General features: G+C 45.9%; 1 protein-coding gene across 2 annotated transcripts; it reads left to right on the top strand.

The window, feature by feature from the left end:
• The first annotated feature begins 2365 nt into the window (after positions 1-2365).
• bloc1s4 (biogenesis of lysosomal organelles complex-1, subunit 4, cappuccino) lies at positions 2366-16348 on the top strand. Of its 2 annotated transcripts, none has more exons than XM_070879865.1 (5): positions 2366-2632; positions 7473-7564; positions 8061-8162; positions 9190-9324; positions 15680-16348. In XM_070879865.1, the coding sequence occupies exons 1-5, from the start codon at positions 2389-2391 to the stop codon at positions 15779-15781; spliced, it is 675 nt and encodes a 224-aa protein (XP_070735966.1). In that variant the 5' UTR covers positions 2366-2388; the 3' UTR covers positions 15782-16348. The 2 variants fall into 2 exon arrangements, with proteins under 2 accessions (XP_070735966.1, XP_070735967.1); XM_070879866.1 differs by having other exon boundaries at positions 2367-2632; positions 7493-7564; positions 15680-16347.
• Positions 16349-18385: the final 2037 nt, after the last annotated feature.

The following is an 18385-nucleotide window of genomic DNA, read 5'->3' as shown; positions in this document are numbered from 1 at the left end:
TTTGTGGTCCTGGCCCTCCTGAACATGGTCGAGGACCATGTCGACTGTGCGGGCCCGTTTCTCGGTAAAATGTTCCTGGTGGTGGTGGATGCTTTTTCAAAATGGATTGAATGTGAAATAATGTCAGGAAGCACCGCCACCACCACCATTGAAAGCCTGAGGGTCATGTTTGCCACTCACGGCCTGTCTGACATACTAGTCAGTGACAACGGGTCATGTTTAACCAGTGCCAAATTTAAAGAATTCATGACCCACAATGGGATCAAACATGTCACCTCGGCCCCGTTTAAACCAGCCTCCAATGGGCAGGCAAAACGGGCAGTACAAAAAATCAAACAGAGCCTTAAACGAGTCACAGAAGGCTCACTCCAAACTCGCCTGTCCCGAGTACTGCTCAGCTACCGCACGAGACCCCATTGCTCACAGGCGTGCCCTCGGCTGGGCTACTCATGAAAAGGACACTTAAAACCAGACTCGCACTGGTTCACCCCAACCTGCATGATCAGGTAAAGAGCAGGCGGCAGCAACAAAATGGTCGCACCACTGCATCACGGGAAATTGATCTGAATGACCCTGTGTATGTGCTAAACTATGGACATGGTCCCAAGTGAATCGCGGGCACGGTGATAGCTAAAGAAGGGAGTAGGGTGTTTGTAGTCAAACTAGACAATGGACAAATTTGCAGAAAGCACCTGGACCAAACGAGGCTGCGGTTCACAGACTGCCCTGAACAACCCACAGCAGAAACCACCTTTTTCAAGCCCACAACATACACCCAAAGGATCAACGACACTACCCCGGACCAGGAAATTGAACCCATCACGCTCAACAGCCCAGCAAGGCCAGGCTCACCCAGCATCCCTGCAGCGCCAACAACGTGCCAGCCCAGTGAGGGCACAGCCAACACACCAGAACAGACATTTGTACCGAGGCGGTCCACCTTGAAAAGAAAGGCTCCCGACCGCCTCACCTTGTAAATAGTTTTCACTTTGACTTTGGGGAGGGGGGGGGGGGAGTGATGTTGTGTATCTGTAAAGCATGCACTCCCATGTTCCACCACCAGGAAGTGCATCCCCTGAAGTCCCAAGGGATCCCAGCATCCCTTGGGAGCACTGTATATAAGCCGGCCCCTAAGGCCTGTTCCTCACTCTGGAGTGTCTTATTAAAGACTGAGGTCACTGTTACTTTAACCTCCCTGTGTGCAGTCTCATCTGTGTTAGGAACACAATACATCCAATCTGCTTTTGGTCTCCCCAATGTAGAGGAGACTGCATACTGAGCAGTGAATACAGCAGACTAAATTGCAAGAAGTACAAGTAAATCACTGTTTCACCTGGAAGGAGTGTTTGGGGCCCTGGACAGTGGGAAGGGAGGTGTTAAAAGGGCATCTCCTGTGCTTGCACGGGAAGATGCTGTGGGAAAGGTTGGGGGAGATTGAGGAGTGGGCCAGAGTGTCATGGAGGGAGCGGTCCCTTTGGAATGTTAAAAGGGGAGGGGGAGGGAAAGATGTGTTTGGTGGTGGGATCACCCTGGAGGTGGCGGAAATGGCGGAGGATGATTGATTGAATGCCGAGGCTGGGGGAGTGAAAGGTGAGGTCCTATCATGGTTCTGGGAGAGAGGGGAAGGGGTGAGAGCAGAATTGCAGGAAATGGAACAGACACGGTCAAGGGCCTGTCAACCACGATAGAGCAGAATCCTTGGTTGAGAAAAAAGGAAGACATACCGGAAGCACTATCATGGAAAACATAGAAACATAGAAAGTAGGTGCAGGAGTAGGCCATTCGGCCCTTCGAGCCTGCACCACCATTCAATAAGATCATGGCTGATCATCACTTCAGTGGCCTCTTCAGAACAGATGCGACAGGGAAACTGTAAACAGAGTTTTGCCTAGCGAAGGCCACCAGCTGCAGTGCAAATGCACCCAAGCAGATAAATCTTCGGCTGACTCGTTCCAAGTCTTGGTTATCTCGGAGAACTTTGTCGAGATGGAAGGGGCCGGGAAACGGGCGTGGCCGGGCTCTGCCCGGATGGAAGGGGCCGGTTGGTAGGGGGCGGGGCCGAGCTCTGCCCGGATGGAAGGGGCCGGTTGGTAAGGGGCGGGGCCGAGCTCTGCCCGGATGGAAGGGGCCGGTTGGTAGGGGGCGGGGCCGAGCTCTGCCCGGATGGAAGGGGCCGGTTGGTAGGGGGCGGGACCGAGCTCTGCCCGGATGGAAGGGGCCGGTTGGTAGGGGGCGGGGCCGAGCTCTGCCCGGATGGAAGGGGCCAGTTGGTAGGGGGCGGGGCCGTCCTATGCCCGGATGGAAGGGGCCAGTTGGTAGGGGGCGGGGCCGTCCTTTGCCCGGATGGAAGGGGCCGGTTGGTGGGGGGCGGGGCCGTCCTATGCCCGGATGGTAGGAGAAGGGGCCAGCGTCCGCCTGACTGACATCAATCAGCTGACTGGGCGCGATGGAGGAATGGGGACTCGGAGCTCCGAGTTCTGGTTGTTGTGGGAGCCCGAGCGGCCGAGCCAGCAGGCAGGAGGAGGGGACAGGCTGCCCGGCGGAGGCCTGTGCGGAAAGCGAGCACGAGGCGTTGCTGCAGCGCACGGCACGCTGCTATTCGGGGTATTTAAGAGCTGGCGCTGGGCAGGAGGTGAGTGGTGAGCGGCTGGGGTCCGGAGGTTCCGGGCCATGACTGATCCCCCGGCTCGCTGGGCTGTTCCTTAATTCACTTCTTCGCTGCTCCAAGAAAGTTCAAGCTGCTGCTTGTAGTTCGCTTCCTGAAGTACTCAGTGGCTCCACTTTGCGTCCAATCAGGTCAAGAGGAATGGCGACTTGCATTTATATAGCGCCTTTCATGACAACCGGACGTCCCAAAGCGTGTTTTGAAGTGTCGTCACTGTGTCTCATTCTAAACAAGACAGCTGTGACACTGGAGCACTCTCTCAGTACTGCACCAAGTAGCTTTGAAGTGTAGTCACTGTTGTAATGTAGGAATGTAAGCAAATGGGAATCAAAAAAACACAATGGTGGGAATACACAGTAAGCCAGTTAGCATCTGTGAAGAGAAGTTGATTTGAGCTTAGTATTTAGTTTTATTCTGCTGCCTTGTTCCACCATTCAGTTAGATCATGGCAGATCTGTATCTTAACTCCATGTACGCACCCTCCATAAACTTAAGCTTATCCAAAACTCTGCTACCCTTATTCTAACTTGCACCAAGTACTCTTCACCCCTCTGCTTGCTGACCTACATTGACTAAGTCTGGCAATGCTTCGATTTTAAAATTCTCATCTTTGTTTTTAAATGTCTCCACGCACTCGCCCCTCCCTATCTTTGTAACCTCTTCCAGCTCTACAACTCTCCAAGATATCTGCGCTCCTCCAATTCTGGTCTTGTGCATTCCCTATTTCCTTTGTGCATCATTGGCAGCCATGTCTTCAGCTATCTAGGCCCTAAGCACTGGAATTTCCTCCCTAAACCCCCCTCTCCTTTTAAGACACTCCTTAAAATCTACCTCTTTGACAAAGCCTTTGTCATCTGTCCTAATGACTCTTTCGGCTCAGTGTCAATTTTTGTCTGATTACGTTCCTGTGAAGTACTTTGGGGCATTTTACTACGTTATATGCGCTCTATAAATAGAAGTTGTTTATGAATCTTCCTCAGTTTTTTTGGCAAATGAATGAATGACCTGTTAAAATGTTTTGGTGCTGTTGGTTGAATGAGGAATGTTGGCCAGGACACTGGGAGAACTCCCTGTTATTCTTTCATCATAGCCTAGAATCTTCTGTGTGCACTTATACCGGCAGATGGGGTCTCAGTTTCAGTGTCTCATTTTAAACATGACTGCTCCGACACTGCAGCACTAAAGTTTCGGCCTGTATTCTGTCCTGTCTGGGACTTGAACCCACAATTTTCTGATTTGGGTGAGAATCCTAGCTGCTGCTCCAAGCTGATATGTAGATATAAAAATCTAATTACAAAAGGTTGTCAGGTTGCAAATCTGATTCAATTGCATCCTTTGGTATGTTTTCTGATAAAGGATCCACAGGTGTATGTCAACATTTACAGGGCCTGCCCACACACAGTTTGAAAACCATTTCTAATACAGAAAACACAAGTCTGCTGCATAGGTGTTTTTTTTTTATAACCTGCTGATCCCAAGTGGTGCATACATCACATTTATACTGAGTGGCAGAGGTGTCTAACATGTGGCATCGTATTGTTCACTGTTGTAGTTTAATTTTGTTGGCTGGAGCTGTGGAAAGGGGTGTTCTTAGCATAGTTGACACGCCAAGATCTGTTTGTTTCAATGACTTGAGATGTACATAAATTAATAAAAATTGTGATTTCATGTATTATTTAGTGGGGGAGTGGTGGTTCTATAATACACAACTATGCAGCCCATGGGGATATGCTTGGACAGGCCTGCTCTGTGGTACTATGTAAAAAAAAACTATATATATTAATTGGTAGACTGCTAATATTGTGATACCACTTAAAAAAAAGAAAGACTTGCATTTATTTTCACGACCTCACGATGTTCCAAAGCACTTTGAAACCAATGAAGTATTTTTGAAGTGTAGACACTGTTGTAATATAGGGCACATTACTAGCAACTAGCAATCTGCTATATATTTAAAAATCTTGCAGTGTAAAACTGCCAGGGATGTGATTTTTCAGTTTGGATTGGGTAGTGCATTCATTTGTTCCTGTCCACCTTTACCCTGAGTCTAGTTTTGAGGCTACAGAAGGAACAGCGAACGCAGTTGACAGTCTCATTATACCGTCCGTCATGTTAGTTGATCTTAATTTAATTCACAAAACTGAAGAAGCAAAAATAACTCTGCAATTTCCATGTTACAAATTGGTAAATGCTCCCCTGCCCAGTGGAATTAGCTGTTTTAATGTTTGAACTTGCCCTGTGTGGCATACCAATGGTTTGAAATGTTTGAATTTTAGGTTAGGATGTGTGACAATGATATATTTGTACCGCTGAATGATGCAGAAGGAACTGGGATAGAACCATTTTCATAGAATCAATGATTGTTACAGCACAGAAACGGGTCATTCTCCATAAGCCAATTCTTTTCTTCACTTTCCCTATTCTGTAAATATTCCTCTTTTTCAAGCAATCATTTAATTCCCTTTTGATAGAATTTATGGGCTCTGCTTCAACAGTGGTTTATGACCGAGAATTCCACCCTCTATCAGATTCTGGTGATTTGTATACCTTAAGTTTGAGTGATTTGGTTATCATTTCCTTTGACACACAAAAGGTTACTGCACAAGATAAAAGTTCACAAGGTTGGGGGTAATATATTAGAATGGATGGAGGATTGGCTGGCTAACAGAAAACAGAGAGTCAGGATAAATGGGTCATTTTCAGGTTGACAAACTGTAACTAATGGGGTGCCACAGGGATCAGTGCTGGGGCCTCAACGATTTAGAATCTATATTAATGACTTGAATGAAGGAACTGAGTATAATGTAGCCAAATTTGCTGATGATACAAAGATAGGTGAGAAAGCAAGTTATGTGGAGGACGCAAAGATTCTGCAATGGGATATAGATAGACTAAGTGAGTAGGCAAAAATTTGGCAGATGGAGCATAATGTGGGAAAATGTGAGGTTATCCACTTTGGTCGGAAAGATAAAAAAGCAAATTATTACTTAAACGGAGAGAGATTACAAAATGCTGAGGTACAGTGGGATCTGAGGGTACTTGTACATGAAACACAAAAAGTTAGTATGCAAGTGCAGCAAGTAATTTGGAAGGCAAATGGACTGTTGACCTTTATTGCAAGGGGGTTGGAGTATAAAAATAGGGAAGTCCTATACAATTGTACAGGGCGTGTGTGAGACCACACCTGGAATACTGCGTACAATTTTGGTCTCCTTATTTAAGGAGGGATATACTTGCATTGGAGGCAGTTCAGAGAAGGTTCATTAGATTGATTTCTGAGATGAAGGGGCTGTCTTATGAAGAAAGGTTGAGCAGTTTGGGCCTATACTCATTGGAGTTTAGAAGAATGAGAGCTGATCTTATTGAAACGTATAAGACTCTGAGGGGGCTTGACCAGGTAGATGCAGAGAGAATGTTTCCCCTCGTGGGGGAATCTAGAACTGGGGGGCATAGTTTCAGAATAAGGGTCGCCCATTTATACAGAAATGAGGAGGAATTTCTTCTCAGGGTCGTGAATCTTTGGAATTCTCTACTCAGAGAGCTGTGGAAGCTGGGTCATTCAATGTATTTAAGGTGGAGATAGACAGATTTTTGAATAAGGGAGTCGAGGGTTATGGGGAGCGGGCTGGGAAGTGGAGTTGAGGCCAAGATCAGATCAGCCATGATTTTATTGAATGGTGGAGAAGGCTCGAAGGGCCAAATGGCCTACTCCTGCTCCTATTTCTTATTACCTTCACTAACTTTTACAACCATATCTGGTGGTTCTAAAATCTCAACATCCACCTCCTCTGACAACTGAGGCAAAATACTTATCAGGTATCTTTGCCGTCCCATCGTTTTCCATTACAAGCTTGCTTCTTTCATCATTTAGTGGTTCTATTACTATATCTTCTTCACAATTTGTTTGCAGAAAGCTGTTTTATTGTCCTTTTTTTGGTAATTTCTCTTGTACTCCCTCTTGACCTTTCCAATCTCTCTTTTGCATCTTTTCCTATATATTCGTCTGCACTGTTGGTGCTAATGACAACAACAACTTGTATTTAAATAGCGCCTTTAACGTAGTGAAACGTCCCAAGACGCTTCACAGGAGTATTATATGATATAAATTTGATACCAAGCCGCATAAGTAGAAATTAGCGCAGGTAACCAAAAGCTTGGTCAAAGAGGTATGTTTGCTAATCTATGGTTCTGTTTGTCATTTTATTTTTCATTTAATCTAGGCATGGTCCCTTTTTATCTTGCTATCATTTGCTTTTTTCTCAGTCACGTACCCTTCTTCTTGACTTTAAAAAAAAAAAAATACTGTCACTGAAAGGAATTTCAGGCCAACTGCACTTTAGTGCCAAACTTCAATTCAGGCCAAACTCTGTCTACTGGCTCAGCTGCCTTCTCACTCCATTGCCTCTATCTTGTACAAAATGCTTAAACTCTCAAAGCAACACAGCCAGTGTGCACGCAGTTACCGGCCTGATCTTGCAGTTCCAGCTGACTCTACCTGACTATCAAATTCATCTTGCATATGTTCACCAATTTCTTGAGGCAGATGAAGGGAGAAGTGGCAAAAAGGAAGTTGCAGAGAATCCAAAGATGGCAAAGAGTATGATAATTGGAGGTAGTGGGAATGGCAATGGAAGGGCGAGACCATGATACTGTAATTAGATGAGATGGTAGCAGTAAAAACAGGCACAAACAGGAGGGTGTGAGGATAGCAAATTTTGCAACGTCAGATTATTTGAGAACTAGGAATTTTTTTTACAAGAAATTAAGCTTTATTGCAAGTAGAATTGTACTTTATTGTCAATGACAGTTTGTGTTTGTGAGTCGCAGATCCAACAATTGGAGACAAGTTTAGAAGAAATGCTTACCAGAGTGGATGAATTCTGTGGGATGTTGGACATGGTAAGTAGTGGTTTTAGCTTTTATATTTTTCTCTCTATACATTCACCTTTGGTAAGGACCTTGCCTCTGTGCTGAGCATACCAGGTCAAGAGGACTGAGAAATTTTCTACAGATTTCTCCATGACTGTCGGCATTGCTGTTCTGTGAGCAGTCAATTAGAGGTGCAATTTTAAAGTTGGATGAATTGAAATGGCTTGTGTTCTTCAAGAGGGAATTCATCACTCCCACACAGCATTTGACTAGCTGTGCAAATGAAATCTGATTTTAAACTCACAACTGAGATGGATGAACTCAAAAGGCAGACATCACAAGGACTTGAAGCATATCGCATATCAATAGGCATTAGACATTCCAAAAGCAGGAGTTAAATTTTGTTGGTTCCTGGTGCAGCATGTTAATGTAGCAAATTGCTATATCACAAGTGCACCTTTTGTAAATCTTTCGAAATGCAAAATTCGCAGTACAATTTATGGAATAAAATACTCTTTTGCTATAGATTCGAAATGATTCTTCTCAGATAATGAATGAAAATATCCCTGAAATCCATGCAAAAGCAGATGAAATGAAGCAAATGTACAAAAAGATTGATAAACTAGAGGTGGGTTATTTGTGTTTTTTTCTAGTAGTTAGACATTTGCCTTGTGAATTAAAACAATGGAAACAGTTGTCTTATAGAAACGTTCCATCTTGTAGTTATTTATAATATATAAAAATCTTGTGCATGTGTGCTTGCTGTCAACACTTTCCATTATAAATTCCTATGCCACGTTTGCAATGGAAACTATCTATGTAATCTTTGTTCTTCTCCGAATGCTATTAATCCATAGAATCTGACAGCACGGAAGAAAGCCACTTGGTCATTGAAAGAGCTATCCAATTTTTTTTATTCGTTCATGGGATGTGGGCGTCACTGGCAAGCCCAGCATTTATTGCCAATCCCTAATTGCCCTTGAGAAGGTGGTGGTGAGCCACCTTCTTGAACCCCTGCCGTCCTTTTTGCGCTGTTAGGGAGGAAGTTCCATGATTTTGACCCAGCGACGATGAAGGAACGGCGATATATTTCCAAATTAGGATGGTGTGTTATTTGGAGAGGAACTGGGAGGTGGTGGTGTTCCCATGCGCCTGCTGTACTGAGTAACCTGATCTTAGCGGGGGTGGCAGCAAAGGTGCGGCAAAATATCTCTGCTCTGAGGTTAGGAATTGGAAAATTGGCCTGGCTCCTGCTAACTACTCAGCAACCCATGCTGAAAATGTGTCTTTGCGGATGTTGGGTTTAGGCTCGATTGGGCCGCACCAGTATACTCCCACGGTGTTAATTACTGCCAGCTAGCATTCACTGTCCAGGATCACAAATAATGACTACTTGGGTGTGGTAATGAAAAAGTGTCTGTTGAACTGTACCACAGCAAAGCATTGATGTCTTGAGGAAGGATAAATACTTGAGATATTTAATAGTTGGACAAAGTTTTGCACGATCTAGCAGGTAAAAGGTGATCCCTAGATACAACCAACATTGTTATTTGAGAGATAGTGTCAATGTGTTTTCAAGGGAAGCTGTCCATCTATACTATTACAAATGCAATCAGATGGATGTTTAAATAACCTAATGTTAATGTAAATTACAGGCCTTTGTTAAGATGATTGGACAGAATGTATGTGTGCTAGATGACCAAGTAACACACGCTGAAGCCGAACTCGGAACCTTTCCCAATGCATTTAGAAAAATCTTGCACTCAATTGGTACTCCAGCATTCCTTAATGTAAGTAACGTTCCTGTCATTTAAAAAAAAAATTCATAGCATGTTGAGTTTAACTATCCACTTTTTTAATGTTCTGTGGTCATTGTAGCAGCTACTACATGTATTTGTGGCATCTTCATTGGCAGGTGCAAGTGTCCCTGTATAGCTGTCAACATTCATGTTTAAGAATATGAGGTTCTGAGCAAAAAGACTAATAATGAACCTACTGACAACAAAAATGAACTACAAATACTGGAAATCTGAAATAAAAACAGAAAATGTTTGCAATAAACAGCATTTTCTGTTTTTCTTTTAGCATCTATAAAGAGAAAAAGCAAGTTAACATTTTGGGTGTGGATTATTAGTCAGAGCTCAAAATCAGAAGATAAGCAGTTATTTCATAGAATAGAACAGAGCAAGCAAAAAGGGGGGGAAGAGAGAATGAGTGCAATAAGTTTTATTAAAGACTTTAAAGGTTTGAAAACTGAGGAATTATGAAGACCGTACTAGTGAGGCAATAAAAAGATATTGGCCCAAAATTTCCTGTGGCAGGACAACGAACGGCGTCCGCTGTTTAATATCGATGATATTTTGCACTGCAAGTTGCTGGAAGTGAGCTGGCAATGGCGTGGCGCCTTCTACAAAGCATCTGGGATCAGTGAACAGGACAGGCAACTGTGTATCACCTTAACCAATCAGATTAAAGCATTGTGAAATTAATAGTACAAGGACGGAGAAGGAAGTGCAAGTTGGAATGGTGAATTCAATGTCAAATCAGATACAGGGAAAGAAAGACTGGATTCCGAGATGAAGAAAAAGTTTCTTCAAATGTTTAAAAAAAAAACCTGAAGGAATGATACTCCACACTTGTAATATGCAATTTTCAGTGCAGAGAGGTTGATTGGCAGTAATTAATGCTTACCATGTCATTAAAAGGGTACTTAGTCTGAAAATGACTTATCTTTCTGTGGCGGGTTTACTTCATATCTACAGTGCAAGTACAGGATCTTCACGCTTCTCAATACATGTGAATGGGGGGGCCAGACAGCCAGATGCCGTTTTCACGAAGGTAACGGCAGAGCAACGCATCTGAGAGCAACTTCTCGATTTTCGCAATTAATCTAAAGAAAAACTAGAATCTGGCCGTCAACTTCCTGTAAACGGAAGACTGGCACCACCCCAAATCCGACCACCCCATCAGGACTGTTTTTTGGTGGTCCAAGATGGAGCTCCCCTGCTTAACAGCTATCATCTTCTGCCATCCCATCCCAGCTTCCCCCCCCTCTCTCACTGTCTAAACCTCCCCTAGCCCTAATAAACCCTACTAGGGGGTCTGGGACACTTAAACCCCTGCTCTAAGCCCAACCCTACAAATCCCACAGGCTTGGGCCTACCTCAGGCTTCACCACACCACCCATCAGCGACGGCAACCGTGGCCATGATCCACGACGACGCCCGGCGAGCAGGTGAGCCTCCGACTGGGGACATCACTTACCCCCCCGCCCCCCACTTTCCCTCCAGCGGCGGGCCGACATCCCTCCAGCAGGAACGGGCCTCTCCTCCTCAAAGGCTGGACCTCTCCTTTCCCACTGGTGACCTGGCCTCTACTAACTGGTGAGCATCATGGCTGTGACTCTTCCACTCTCCCACTCCTTACTGACCTCCCACATGGAACTCCAGTGGGCCACTGATTCTCCTAATGCCTGCCCCCAAGCAAGCCTCGGATCACCTACCATCAAGGGCGTTACTCGGCGCCGAGCTTGCAGCCAACATCACGACGTAGGCAATTAGGCTCATACAGCAGTGCCTGGTCTCCAGTCATCTTGGACCCCCTTGCCACTGGACCAAGACCTTGCTCAGCTAAGCCCATGCGGTAGCCGCTGTGCAACGGCCACTCCACATTAAAAGAACTCACGCACTGGCATCTTCCACTCCGTTAACAGGACCCTCATGGACAACTCCAACAGCGACAGGCCGGAACGCCGCACCGCCATAGTTGCTCGGGAACTTAGATGCTATGATATTGACATCACCCCCCCCTCCCCCCCCAAGCGAGACCCGGTGGGCAGGGGAAGGCTAGCTAAAGGAACAAGGTGGAGGTTACACCTTTTTCTGGAAAGGAAAGCCAGAGGAAGAACGCCGCCTTCACGGAGTCGGCTTCGCCATCTAAAACGAGCTGGTCGACCGCCTCCGACTCCCCCTGCGGGGTTAACGAACGCCTCATGACGCTTCGACTCACCCTATCCCGGAACCTAATCGCCACAGTCATCAGTGCGTACACCCCAACACGAATGAGACCAAAGATGGTTTTTACTCCAACCTCTCAAAATCCCTGTCCCGCGTCCCCGTGGGCGACAAACTGATCCTCCTAGGTGACTTCAACGCCAGGGTCGGCAAAGACACAGCCCTCTGGAGAGGCGTGATTGGCAGAGAGGGGATAGGGAAAGCCAACTCCAGTGGTACCCTACTAATGACAAAATGTCTAGAACATGAACTCCTCATCACCAACACCTTGTTCCACCAGAAGGACAAATAGAAGGCATCGTGGCAACACCCTCGTTCCAAGCACTGGCACCTGCTTGACTATGTCATCGTCCGAGCCAGGGATCGCAAGGATGTGCGCATCACCTGTGCCATGACGGGAGCTGTCGACTGCTGGACGGACCGCCGCCTAATCCGTTCCATCATCGACATCAACATAGCCCCAAAGCGGAGGGGACAGCAGAAGCAGTGCCACAAAAAAGTCAATGTCGGAGTGCTAAGAGAGCCAGCGCCTCACAGCTAACCTGGCGTGCCTTGATGACCCTGAGACGCAGAGTGCCCACAGCGCTTGGTCTGCCCTCCAAGCCTCCATAACCAGTGCCTGCGAAGAGATGCTTGGTCACTCAACCAGAAAACACCAGAACTGGTTTGATGAGAATGATCAGGAGATCACAGAGCTTAATAGACTGCAAGTGCAGAGCATTTCTGAGCCTTAAGCAACAACCCAACTCTGGAGCAGCAAAGCAACATTACAGGCAGCTCAAGGCTGAGATCCAACAAAAAACTCGGGACAGGTGGTGGATGAAGAAAGCACAGGAGATACAACAACTGGCCGACAGCCATGATGTGCAAGGATTCTTCATCACAGTCAAGGCCACCTACGGTCCAAACTCCCAAGGCCCCACCCCACTGCTGGCCAAGAACCGTGAAACACTCAAGGACACCGAGGCAATCGGGGCCCGCAGGAAGGAGCACTTCGAAGATCTCCTCAATCGAGACTCTGCCTTTGACCCGAGTGTTCTCGACTCCATCCCGCAGCATGCGACCCACCACGACCTCAGTGACACCGCAATGCCGCATGAGGTAGGAAAAGCCATAAGACAGCTCAAAAACAACAAGGCTACGGGAACAGATGGAATCCCTGGTGAGGCACTAAAGTATGTTGGTGCGGATACTTGACCTCATCTCCTTCATCTGGAGGGAGGAGAGCATGCTGGGAGGTCTCAGAGATGCAGTGATCGTGACCATCTTTAAAAAAAGGGGACATCTGACTGCGGCAACTACAATGGAATCTTCCTGCTATCAGCCACTGGGAAAGTTATCGCTAGAATCCTCCTCAACCGTCTTTTCCCCGTGGCCGAGGAGCTCCTCCCGGAGTCACAGTGCAGATTTCATCCTCTACGGAGCACAACGGACACTATATTTGCAGCGCGACAGCTGCAGGGAAAATGCAGGGAGCAGCATCAGACCTTATACATGGTGGTCTTCGACCTTACAAAGGCCTTTGACACTATCACCCGCGCGGGTCTATGGAGCAGCGTCCTCCGTTTCAGATGCCCCCAAAAGTTCGTCAACATCCTCCACCTGCTCCACGACGACATGCAGGCCGTGATCATTACCAACAGATCCATTACAGACCCAATCCACGTCCGGACCGAGGTCAACCAGGGCTGCATCATCGTCCCAACCCTCTTCTCAATCTTCCTCACTGCCATGCCCCACCTCACTGTCAACAAGCTCCCCGCTGGAGTGGAACTAAGCTACAGAACCAGTGGGAACCTGTTCAACCTTCGTTGTCTCCAGGCCAGGTCCAAGACCACCCAACCTCTCGTCGAGCTACAGTACGCGGACGACGTCTGCGTACATTCAGAGGCTGAACTCCAGGACATAGTCAACGTATTTACTGAGGCATACGAAAGCATGGGCCTTACGCTAAACATCCATTAGACAAAGGCCCTTCACCAACCTGTCCTCGCCGCACAGCACTGCCCCCCCGTCGTCAAGATCCACGGCGCGGCCGTGGGCAACATGGACCATTTCCCATACCTCGGGAGCCTTTTTATCAACAAAGGCAGACTCTGATGAGATTCAACACCGCCTCCAGTGCGCCACCTGTGGAAAAGAGTGTTCGAAGACCAGGCCCTCAAATCTACCACCAAGCTTCATGGTCTACAGGGCTGTAGTAATACCTGCCCTCCTGTATGGCTCAGCGACATGGACCATGTACAGTAGACACCTCAAGTCATTGGATAAATACCACCAACAATGCCTCTGCGAGATCCGACAAATCCCCAGGGAGGACAGACGCACCAACATCAGTGTCCTTGTCCAGGCCAACATCCTCAGCATTGAAGCACTGACCACACTTGACCAGCTCCGCTGGGCAGGCCACATTGTCTGCATGCCAGACACGAGACTCCCAAAGCAAGCGCTCTATTCGGAACTCCTTCGTGGCAAACAAACCAAAGGCGGACAGAGGAAACGTTACAAGGACACCCTCAAAGCTTCCCTGATAAAGTGCAACATCCCCACTGACACCTGGGAGTCCCTGGCCCAAGACCGCCCTAAGTGGAGGAAGTGCATCTGGGAGGGTGCTGAGTGCCTCGAGTCTCATCGCCGACTGCATGCTGAAGACAAGCGCAGGTAGCAGAAAGAACGTGCGGCAAACCTGTCCCACCCTCCCTTACCCTCAACCGCTGTCTGTCCCACCTGTGGCAGGGACTGCGGCTCTTGTATTGGACTGTTCAACCACCTAAGGACTCATTCTAAGAGTAGAAGCAAGACTTCCTCGATTTCGAGGGACTGCCTATGATGATGATGTTCTGATAGAGGGATCACAGCTGCACCATGTCTCCCACTCCCCATACACCGATGGACCTGCTGTGCAGCCTCCGCTATCTCTGCCTCTTTGCAAAATGGGAGAGGTAACTATGGTTTGAAGTTGGTCATTTTTCAGACCAGAGGGCATACACTGTGCAGGTCTGCAAAGGTGTTTTTATATTTGGGATTTCTGTAGAGATCACTATAAATTAATGTCTGTGTGCTAGCTCCCTGCACTTGCATAGCTGACGTGATCGGATATACTGGGCAATTTTCCACTTCATTGGGTAGATGCCAGTGTTGTAGCTGTACTGGAACAACTTGGCTAGAGGCATGGTTAGTTCTGGAGCATCAGTTTTCAGTACTTGCAACAGCCTTTGTTGTATCTGGTGCACTCAGCTATTTCTTGATATCACGATAGATGCATCTGCGGCAGATAGTCTGGATTGTGGCTGATGAGTACAATTCTGTGAGTAGAACTGTCAGGCTGTTTCTTGACTAGTTTGTGGGACAGCTCTCCCAACTTTGGCACAAGTTAGTGAGGAGGACTGGGCTGGGTATGCCTTTGTCATGTCCAAATCCAATGCCTAGGTTGATGTCGAGTGGTCTGTCAAGCTTTATTCTTATATTTTTGTTGTGGTTTGATACCAGTGCCTTCCTAGGGGGGAAAGGGCAGTTGTGAGTCAACCACATTGCTGTGGGTCTAGAGTCACACATAGGCTAGACCGGGTAAGGCCATTAATGAATCAGTTTTTACAACAATCCTTCATAGCTTCATGGTCATGATTGCTGATATTTTTTTTATTCTAGATATATTTAATTGTTTTTTTTAAACTGAATTCAAATTCACAAACTGTCCTGATAGGATTTGAACTTGCATCTCTGGATTGTTAGTCCAGGCCTCTGGATTACTAGTCCAGTAACATAACTACTATATTACCGTATCCTGATGAAGCATATCATTTACCTGCTATATTTAAATGAAATCATCTGTTGGTTTATACCCTTGGTCTGATGGATTGTATATTTGATCGGTTGTCAAAGAGAGGAGAATCACCTGGTGGCATGTGATGCTTTTCAGTAGCTGGTGTACAGAGTATGGATTCTTTGTGATCCCTAGATCTCACTATCATTTACTTGGATGTAGAGAAAGATGCACTCCAGATTGTAGGGAACGCATATGGGAGTGACCAATGATACTGAAATCGAGGATAAAAGAAAAAGGTTATGATCTGATGAGGCACAAAAGGCGATCAGGGCACTGATCCTAATTGATCTGCTTTTCTCATTGTAGAAATCATCCTTTCCAAAGAGACAGCAGCAAAAGTTTGAGCCTCCAGTTCTCTTCCGGACAGAAGATTACTTCCCAGCACAGAACACTCTGGCACGAGAATGACGATGCTGAAAGAATAGCAGCACAAAAGAGGGGATATACAATTGCCTAAAACCTACTGGATGCACTTAATCAGTAACACTCGAACAATAATGAACCAATGTTGAAATCCTCATGAATCAGGCCGACGTTCAAATCCTCGTGAAACAGGCCAACATTCTTGTCTTCCTTTTGAGTCTTCAAAAATTACTTTAGTTATGAAACTGCTGCTTAAATATATGCACAAAGAAAATACTGCTGCAAGGTCAGATTAGACCAGTCTTAATGTTTGTCTACATACTTATTATCAAAGATGGACTTTTATGCTGTTTTGATAACCAAGTTCTATTTGATTTAGTTGATAGCAGTATATGGTGTCTCAGCTAATGCCTAAGACATGTTTTTTGCACTCTTTTTGAATACTTTTTTGCCTTAAAACCTAATGAGCTTCCAAATTTTTTTTAAATTTTGCAGACTTTATGTGGAGTGCAAATTAATGCCTAATTAGTTGTGTTAAACAAAATATCGAATTTTTATTTTGTACAAATAACTAATAACTGCTTTGGACACTGGAATTTATTTTTTAAAATTTGCTTTGGAAAATATTAAATTGCCATTCAGTATTGTCAACAATATGTTTTTTTAATTGCTAAAATGGTACCATTTTTAAATACTTGTTAAAAGGAAATTGGGGACTCAAATATTCACAAATTTCCATAAGCACAAGGGACCTCCCTGCTTATGGCTGATACTCCTTGTACAATAACATTTGTGGCTTCCTGTCAGATTTTTTAGTTGTTGACCTTTTAAAATGGCTGGCCATGCCTGCCTTAGGTTGAAACAGCATTTGTAGGTTTGCTGATCATGTGTAAATGCATAACTCCATTCAGGGCAGGCTGGAGGCTCCACTGCAATGTCCCTCTGCCCCCTATTCTACTCCTGCCCAGCAGTTGTGGGTTTTGCAAGTACCTGAACCTGGCTGTGTTTTTGAGTATTGTACTACATTTATAGCCTTCTGTACAGAACTACTCTAATGCTTCTTTCTGCCAGATTTCACAAGACAGTTCACAATTTTGGAAAGTATTTATTATGACATTTTAAAGTTTTTTTTCAGACCTGGAACTTTGTTCAGGTAGGTGGATCAATTAAAATCCAATTGTTTCCTAATTGTTTTTAAAAAAAATTATAATTCTCCAACTTTCATTTGAGGGGAATGAAAAACCACATGAGTGATGCACGTGTATCAGGTTCCTCATTATTTTATGTCAAGAATGGTACGGATTTGGAATGCACTGCCTGATAAAGTAGTGGAAACAGATTCAATAGTAGCCTTCAAAACGGAATTGGATAAATACTTGAAGGAGAAAAAATTACAGGAATATGGAGAAAGAGTGAGGTAGTGGGATTAACTGGATTGCTCTTCAGAACAGCCGGTGCAGAAACGATGGGCCGAATGGCTGCGTGTGCTGTACTATTCTATGATTTTATATTCATGATGTAAAAATGCAGATTGCTTGGGTGTCAGTCGTGGCTCAGTGGTAGCACACTCGCCTGAGTCAGAAGTTTGTGGGTCCAAAGTCTCACTACAGTAACTTGAACACACTTCAGTGCAGTACTGTGGGAGTGCCATTTTTCAGATGCGACATCAAGCACACTCAGGTGGATGTAAAAGATCCCATGTCACTATTTGAAGAAGATCACGTTCTGCCCAGTGTCCTGACCAGTATTCATCATTCAACCAACAGATTATCTGGTCTTTAGCTTATTGCTGTTTGTGGGACCTTGTTGTGCGCCGATTAGTTGCCACATTTCCTACATTACAGCAATTGGCTGTAAAGCGCTTTGGGGCATCTCGAAGTCATGAAAGATGCTATTTAGATGCAAGTTCTTTCTACCTAATCTTGGTGCCAAGGTGATCCCTGCCCTCTGTCCGTAGCACATTTTGGCCGGTATTTTCTGTACTTGGGCGAGTCATGTGCGGGCGGTCGGCATGGCGGGTCACGATCCCGTTGCCACTTCCATCCTGCTGCAGAAAATGACAGTCAATGGGGCCTACTAAAGCCCGCCCAACGCGTTAACTAGCCCAATTAAATGGTGCTGATCTGGTGACGTCACCCATGATGCGTTTTCAGCCGATTGATTTAAAGGAGCCATGGCCACAATGCACTTGAAGGTTCATCTTAGAGCGTGCAGTCACTGCACGGGAGCGTTTGTGCAGTCATGTTTCCAAGTATTTGAAACAGAGGCAGAGGGCTGCACCCAGGTTCTTGGATGACTCTCTCCATTTGCTTGTGGAGGGAGTCAGAGCACACAGGGACGTCCTCTTTCCTTCAAATGGACGGAAGAGACCTCTGCAGGAGTCACAAAGAGCCTGACTCCAAATTGCAGAGGAGGTCAACAGCAGGGATGTAATCAGGCGGCCCTGGGTGCAGTGCCGGAAGCGCTTCAATGATCTCTTTAGAGCAGGAAAGGTGAGTACAAAGCAACACTCAAATTCATCCTGCTGTGCCTCTCATCATATCCCCATCTCTCTGCCTTCCCAACCCTATTCCTGCACACTTACACCAATATACCTTGCACCTCCAACCATCACACTCTCTCTACATTATCACATTGCCAACGCATTCC

The sequence above is a fragment of the Pristiophorus japonicus genome, chromosome 5, assembly GCF_044704955.1.
Source record: "Pristiophorus japonicus isolate sPriJap1 chromosome 5, sPriJap1.hap1, whole genome shotgun sequence".
NCBI classification, from domain to species: domain Eukaryota; kingdom Metazoa; phylum Chordata; class Chondrichthyes; family Pristiophoridae; genus Pristiophorus; species Pristiophorus japonicus.
Note: the sequence above shows the minus strand (reverse complement) of the source record. Positions and strands in the feature narration are given on the sequence as shown.

What these genes read in the sequence shown, in the direction of transcription:
- bloc1s4 (XM_070879865.1), top strand. Translation starts at nt 2,389, where the DNA reads ATGGTAGGAGAAGGGGCCAGCGTCCGCCTGACTGACATCAATCAGCTG. An exon ending in GAGCTGGCGCTGGGCAGGAG is followed by an intron (nt 2,633 to 7,472) that starts GTGAGTGGTGAG and finishes TGTCAATGACAG; the next exon opens with TTTGTGTTTGTGAGTCGCAG. An exon ending in GTACTCCAGCATTCCTTAAT is followed by an intron (nt 9,325 to 15,679) that starts GTAAGTAACGTT and finishes TTCTCATTGTAG; the next exon opens with AAATCATCCTTTCCAAAGAG.